The sequence below is a fragment of the Sander lucioperca genome, chromosome 19 (genome assembly GCF_008315115.2).
Source record: "Sander lucioperca isolate FBNREF2018 chromosome 19, SLUC_FBN_1.2, whole genome shotgun sequence".
NCBI lineage: Eukaryota > Metazoa > Chordata > Actinopteri > Perciformes > Percidae > Sander > Sander lucioperca.
The window spans coordinates 1,825,393-1,833,514 of NC_050191.1; the positions used below are offsets into that span (position 1 = coordinate 1,825,393).

The following is an 8,122-nucleotide window of genomic DNA, read 5'->3' on the forward strand; positions in this document are numbered from 1 at the left end:
AGCCGACCCAGAGAAGATCGAAGCCTCCAAGAACGAACTCCACAACCTGCTGGACAAACCTCAGCTGCAGGGAATTCCTGTAAGAACGAAGCCAGAACACGCTCCCCCTGCTCTGCTACGTTCCCCCTCTTATTCCCCCTGCTCTGCTACGTTCCCCCTCTCATTCCCCCTGCTCTGCTACGTTCCCCCTCTTATTCCCCCTGCTCTGCTACGTTCCCCCTCTCATTCCCCCTGCTCTGCTACGTTCCCCCTCTCATTCCCCCTGCTCTGCTACGTTCCCCCTCTTATTCCCCCTGCTCTGCTACGTTCCCCCTCTCATTCCCCCTGCTCTGCTACGTTCCCCCTCTCATTCCCCCTGCTCTGCTACGTTTCCCCCTCTCATTCCCCCTGCTCTGGTGTTTCCCCCTCTCATTCCCCCTGCTCTGGTGTTTCCCCCTCTCATTCCCCCTGCTCTGGTGTTTCCCCTCTCATTCCCCCTGCTCTAGCGTTTCCCCCTCTCATTCCCCCTGCTCTGGTGTTCCCCCCTCTCATTCCCCCTGCTCTGGTGTTCCCCCCTCTCATTCCCCCTGCTCTGGCGTTTCCCCCTCTCATTCCCCCTGCTCTGGTGTTTCCCCCTCTCATTCCCCCTGCTCTGACGTGTCCCCCTCTCATTCCCCCTGCTCTGGTGTTTCCCCCTCTCATTCCCCCTGCTCTGGCGTTCCCCCCTCTTATTCCCCTTGCTCTGGCGTTCCCCTCTCATTCCCCCTGCTCTAGCGTTTCCCCCTCTCATTCCCCCTGCTCTGGCGTTCCCCCCTCTCATTCCCCCTGCTCTGGCGTTCCTCCCTCTCATTCCCCCTGCTCTGGTGTTTCCGAGGCCCTAAACCGGAGACATTTGGAAACATTTACAGTTTCCCGGCGGCATCGGGGCAATCCCGGAACTGAAAGGTTGTGGATCTAGACTAACATCGACGTTAGCTGCTGCCAACTGTACCGTGTTATTAGTGTTAACTAGCGTCCCCTGCAGCGATGCTTCTGTTGCCTCTAACGTCTGTTACGTCTGTTTCGGAGTCTGGGTCCGCCTCTTTCAAGCGGGCCCAGCCACGGTTAAGCGTGCGGTACGGAGCGCTCACACTAGTCAAATGAACAGGACTTTGGGTTGAAATGTGTGAGTGTGCCCTGAATGAGGCAGTTGTGAAACCTCCTTACACTTCCCTTTTTGTTTAAGACAGATATCTATCGGAGCCAGCTGAGATGCACAGAGTGACTCAGTACATTAGGAATGAATTAGCTGCACCAGACTCAACAGTTTAGACCTGAACTGGACTGAGCCAACCAAAGTCTGACTAAAACCTCGACCGAACCTGATAACCCGAGCAACACACCAGATCTTTTTACTTTAGCTGACATCTCTTATAAACAAGGAAGGAAATGTTTGTGTCTGAAAGTTTTATGGTTTTGTGACCTCAGCACTTTGTACCTTCCTCTATGATTCAGCCTCAAAGCTTCTCCTCAAACTTCCCTCAGAGAGATGAAATGTTTAAATCTAACATATCGTTGAAACCTCATTTCATTTTAATTTCTTTTCATAAAGCAATGCTGTTGGTCACAACAACAAAAACCTAAACACTGAACCCTGCTGATAGTTCTACAGATAAAAACATAAGATGACAACAAACTGTCAGGGCCCTATTTCAACGATCTGAGGTCACGGCGTGAAGCGCCTGGCGCAGGTGTGTTTAGGGCGTGTCCAAATCTACTTTTGCTAGTTTGACGGCTGAAAAAAGTGTCCGTGTGCCGGGCCCATGGTTCTAAAGGGTTGTACTTAGTGTCTTCATTAATCAGAGGTGTGTTTTGGGCGTAACATGTAATCAACCAATCAGAGATCATCTCCCATTCCCTTTAAAAGCCAGGCGTGTTTGGACCTCGGAGCATTGCTGTTATGATGGAGGATTTGCACCGTAATATTTTAATTTGTAATCTTCTGCATGTGTGTGTGCTGCTGTGTGTCCCTGTGTGTGTAACAAGCATAGTGTGCACGTGCTGTGCACGAGCCTAGGAGCATTTTACTAATGCTCTGTTAAAATAACAATGAAATGCTGCGTTATTGACTTTAGACCAGGTTTTTGTTGGTCAATGGCACGATCACTTCCCACTGCCTCAAGATAGCAATACTCCCAGAATGCACCTGACCACACCTCCCTGTAAGACCAGCACGCCCAGAATGCACCTGAACACACCTCCCTGTAAGCCCAGCACGCCCAGAATGCACCTGAACACACCTCCCTGTAAGACCAGCACACCCATGGGCCACAGATGGGTGCAGGTGCATTTGTTATTTAAACAACGTGGGCGCTGGACGGGAAACTGACAACTGCCTCGATCTTTGTGCCGTGCTGTGCCGGGTGCAGGATATGACCCTGAGTGTTTTTATATTCTCTGATGTTTGTTTTCTTCTGTGTGTCTTCAGGTTTTGGTTCTGGGCAACAAGAGGGACCTACAAGGAGCTCTGGATGAGAAGGAGCTCATAGAGAGGATGTGAGTGACTCACACCGGATGTTTTCTGATCAGTGTGTGATGAGCTGCATAGAGATGAGCCACATTTATTTGTTTATTGTTTGCACACCTTCATATAAAAATACATAACAATACAACATAAATAGCAACATCTTTCACATAGAAAGAGACAGTGTGTGCTGGAGAGGTCAGAAATGTATGTGTGTGTGTGTGTGTGTGTATGTCTCTGTGTGTGTGTGTGTGGGGGGGGGGGGGGTCAGAAACCTCACTAGAACCTAATTTACAGGAAGTGTGTGTGTGTGTGTGTGTGTGTGTGTGTGTGTGTGTGTGTGTGTGTGTGTGTGTGTGTGTGTGTGTGTGTGTGTGTGTGTGTGTGTGGTCAGAAACCTCACTAGAACCTAATTTACAGGAAATAAAAACAAAGGACTTATAATGAACTCAATATGGTGAAATTTGAATAAGAAAAATAATTACAGGCTTAAACTCAATTTGGTAAAAATAAAATGATGATGATAATAAAAGGAACATTGTACACAGTGTTAGTGGCGACAGCAGGGTATTTGGGGAATAGATTTCAAACCAAACTCTAAAAATCATTTTGGTGTTTTCTCAAAATGAAGATGAAGCTGCATGTTTACACTGGCTTCAATTACTCTCTGCAGTGCAAAAAATACTTTGTTACAAGTCCTGCTTTTAAAGGCCTACTTAAAGTGCTCATATTATGCTTTTTGGCTTTTCCCCTTTCCTTTATTGTGTTATATATCTTTTTGTGCATGTTATAGGTTTACAAAGTGAAAAAGCCCAAAGTCCCCCCCAAAGGGACTTACCATCTCCAACAGAAAACACTGTTCACAAACTGCTCCAAACAGCTCTATTGTAGTCCAGCCTTTACTTCAGAGACAAACGTGGTCACTTTGGAACACACATTATAATGCTCGCCTAGCTGCTAGCATGGCATGCCCTCATACTCTGCTTCTGACTGGCTAGTAGTCCTTACCTAGCTACTGTCAGGGCACGCCTTCATACTCTGCTTCTGACTGGCTAGTAGTCCTTACCTAGGTACTGTCAGGGCACGCCTTCATACTCTGCTTCTGACTGGCTAGTAGTCCTTACCTAGGTACTGTCAGGGCACGCCTTCATACTCTGCTTCTGACTGGCTAGTAGTCCTTACCTAGCTACTGTCAGGGCACGCCCTCATACTCTGCTCCTGACTGGCTAGTAGTCCTTACCTAGGTACTGTCAGGGCCCTCATACTCTGCTCCTGACTGGCTAGTAGTCCTTACCTAGGTACTGTCAGGGCCCTCATACTCTGCTCCTGACTGGCTAGTAGTCCTTACCTAGGTACTGTCAGGGCACGCCCTCATACTCTGCTCCTGACTGGCTAGTAGTCCTTACCTAGGTACTGTCAGGGCCCTCATACTCTGCTCCTGACTGGCTAGTAGTCCTTACCTAGGTACTGTCAGGGCACGCCCTCATACTCTGCTCCTGACTGGCTAGTAGTCCTTACCTAGTTACTGTCAGGGCACGCCCTCATACTCTGCTTCTGACTGGCTAGTAGTCCTTACTTAGGTACTGTCAGGGCCCTCATACTCTGCTCCTGACTGGCTAGTAGTCCTTACCTAGGTACTGAGCGTGTGCGACTGCCAACAAAGATGTTCCAGCAGTGAGAGGTCTCACTCTGTAGCTAAAACAGAGACCTGAACACAGGGTGAAAAGAGGAGCTGCAGCACTACAAAAATATGGTGTTTTATGAAAATTAAACCATGTAAACCTATTCTGATATAACCTCTGAATACAATTGTGAACCTGAAAATGAGCATAATATGAGCACCTTAAATAAAAGTATCTGCATCAACATTAACTTAAAGTACCAAAAGTGAAAGTCCTCATTCTGCAGAATAATCTGAACAACTAAAGAAAGGAAGCCCTTTAAACATGAGCATGATCCATTGTGCAGATTGGATCTGCAACATGGAGGTTGTTATTATAAGTTATACGTACAAAAGATGTTTTGCACTTTGCCAGAGTTACAGAGAATGTAAGTTACAGTTTGGACTTTATCTGTAGATCACTTGAAGTGATTGTGGTTGCATCATGTTGTTTTTTAAACAGGAACCTGTCGGCCATCCAGGACAGAGAGATCTGCTGTTACTCCATCTCCTGCAAGGAGAAAGACAACATCGGTACACACACACACACACACACACACACACACACACACACACACACACACACACACACACACACACACACACACACAGAGACACACACACACACAGACACACACACTCACACACACACACATGCACACACACACACACACACACACACACACAAACACACACACACACACACACACACAGAGAGAGACACACACAGACACACACACACACACACACACACACAGACACACACAGAGACACACACACACACACACAGACACACACACACACACACACACACACACACACACAGAGACACACACAGAGCACACACACACACAGACACACACACACACACACACAGACACACACAGAGACACACACACACACACAGAGAGAGACACACAGACACACACACACAGACACACACACAGAGAGAGACACACAGAGACACACACACACACAGAGACACACACACACACACACACAGACACACACACACACACACAGAGACACACACACACACCCACACACACAGAGACACACACACACAGAGAGAGACACACACACACGTTTGTTTCACTATCTTTGTGGGGACCCATCATTGACATAATGCATTCCCTAGCCCCTTACCCTAACCTTAACCATCACCACTAAATGCCTAACCTTAACCCTTACCCTCACCCTAACCATAACCTAATTCTAACCCTAATCCTAAAACCAAGTCTTAACCCTCAAACAGACCTTTAACCTTGGGGGGTCCAGCATTTTGGCCCCACAAGGCTGTCGGGACCCCACAAGTATACTGGACTCCCTGGTTTCTGGACCCCACGAATATAGTAAAACAAACACACAGACACACACACACACAAACAGACATGCACACACACAAACAGACACACACACACACACACACACACACAGACACGGCTGTGTGTGTTTCTGTGTCTCTTTCTCTGCTGATGTGACATCTGTCTCTCTCTACAGACATCACTCTTCAGTGGTTGATCCAGCACTCCCGGACTAAGAGGAGTTCCTGAGAACAGACCACGCCCCCAACAGAGCAGGCCACGCCCACCTGTCATCTCTCTCTCTCTCTCTCTCACACACACACACACACACACACACACACACACACACACACACACACACACACACACAGACAGACACTTGTTCTTTGATCAAACCCCCTCCTCCTTCCTTCCATCTGCCCATCCTTGTATTAAAGCCCGGTCCCTGCCACCCTGACAGGATGCACTGATACCTCGTTTTTTATCGAGTATTGAATGAAGTATCAAAGCATGACGCCCAGATGCAGGTAGAACATGTCAGAAACCAAAAAAACCAAAGCCTCCTGATCATCTTCCGGTTTCCTCGCGCAGACAAAGGTCACTTCTTGTCAGGGTTTTAAAATTATGACAAACTGAGAATCAGGGCTGCAGCTACCGATTATTTTCTGCATTAATGGATCGAATAGAAATATGTCGTGAAGCCCAAGATGACCTCTTTACACGTCTGGTTCTGTCCACGACTCGAAGATCTTCAGTTTCCTGTCCCGGAGGAGAGAAGACACTAGAACAATATTCACATTGAACACGCTGACATCACACATTATTTCATAAAAAATATCTCAAACCGATAATCAGATTAAATTGACAACAAGTTAATTAATCTTTGCAGCTTTTCCTGGAATATATCACAAACTACACACACACAGACACATAGAGACACACACACACAGAGAGACAGACACACACACACAGAGACACACAGACACACACAGACAGAGACACACACACACACATACACACACACACACAGAGACACAGAGAGACAGACACACACACACACACAGACACACACAGAGAGACACACACACACAGAGAGACACACACACACAGAGAGACAGACACACACACACAGAGACAGAGAGACACACACACAGAGAGACACACACACAGACACAGAGAGACAGACAGACAGAGACACACACACACACACACACAGAGAGACACACACACACAGACAGACACACACACACACACACACACACAGAGAGACAGACACAGACACACACACACACACACACACAGACACACACATATCTGGGATTCCTCCCCGTATATAAAATGTGATTTTAAACCCACATAACTGCTGATGATAAATCAGACATGTATCTTCATTCTGATGTTTTTGTGATATTTATTAGTTCACGTGGCAGAACAACATCCCCTCTTCAGAGTATATTAGCAACGGCAGCCGTTCAGAGTCTCTGAGGTGTCGGCGTGTTGCTGCCGTAGTTTGACATTTAATTAAAAGCATTAATGAGGTTCAGAGAAGTGTCTTTGCTTCTGCTCATCCAGCAGTATCTAGGACACGAGCGGACGCCAGCTAGCAGGTCTTTTTCATGGGAAACCAAAGCCAAATTTAACAAGAACTCCCAGGAAATACTTTGATCTCAACATCCTACCGTAGTTAGGTCATGTAACTGACAGCTGAAGGTGTTTCGCGGTCTACACTACAGACGTCTACAACTTTATACATACCGTAGTTCACGGGTCACGTCACTCAAACCGAACACAAACACGAGCATTAATTACAGGCAGACCGAACGCAATCTGCGGGGTTTTTCTTACCGTTTTCCTCTGTGATCCAGAATGAAAGTCTGTGGGATTTAGTGGACAGTCCAGACTGATCTCATGAAGTAGCGTATGTATGACACGCCAATTGGTACGCCATTATTGGCGTGTTATCAAGACGCATACTCGCTTTTTAGCGTGTTTATCAACGCCGTTTGGCCTCCATTGACTTACATTACCTTGTGATTGCGTGTGAATTGACGCCGTAGCGAGCAGTATGAAAGGGGAGGATGGGTCAAACACGGGACTTTCACCCAGGAGACCGGAGATCAGGTCTCACGTGTCACGTTTCCTAAACTCAACCGTCGCTTTCTTCTCGCGATAACACGTCCAAGTATGTATGTATGTATGTATGTTTACGTCTGCTGTATACAGCGTAGACGTAGACATCCACGCAGATAGCTGCAAAAGCGTACAGATAACGCGCCACGTGGCTTAAGAAAGTGGGCGTGTATGTTTACGCGAAGTCATGATGTCATGTTGACCAGTCTTACGTTTTTTTTAAGTTGTCTAAAATCTGTGTGAGCAGACTCTGTGTGACCCTGATTATTAGGGAATATTTCCCCGCTAGAAAACAGTCGACATTCAGGTCTGTAGATCATCTAAAAACCTAAACTATCTTCAAGGATACATACAAGAAGGAAGAGAGAAAACATGGTCAGGTGATCTGGGTCAGCTGACTTTTAATGTTAAATACGGGCAACAGGAAAGTGGTATCAGTGCATCTTTACACATCCACACAACAGCCTCTAGACCTCTCTCCTTAATTATCTGGTGGCAGTTAAACTATCTGACTCTCAATCATCAACATCATCTGTAAAAACAGGA

The 8,122-nt window shown here is 46.8% G+C and overlaps 1 protein-coding gene across 1 annotated transcript in view; it reads left to right on the top strand.

The window, feature by feature from the left end:
- LOC116062349 (ADP-ribosylation factor-like protein 8A) overlaps positions 1 to 6,435 on the top strand; it is a 13,909-nt gene extending 7,474 nt beyond the window's left edge. The window contains exons 4-7 of the mRNA XM_031317009.2: positions 1 to 79; positions 2,447 to 2,514; positions 4,606 to 4,676; positions 5,643 to 6,435. The exon at positions 1 to 79 is cut by the window's left edge and continues 15 nt beyond it. Of these exons, the coding sequence (XP_031172869.1) occupies positions 1 to 79; positions 2,447 to 2,514; positions 4,606 to 4,676; positions 5,643 to 5,695 (271 nt within the window). The 3' untranslated portion in view covers positions 5,696 to 6,435. The remainder of the gene's footprint in view (positions 80 to 2,446; positions 2,515 to 4,605; positions 4,677 to 5,642) is intronic.
- Positions 6,436 to 8,122: the final 1,687 nt, after the last annotated feature.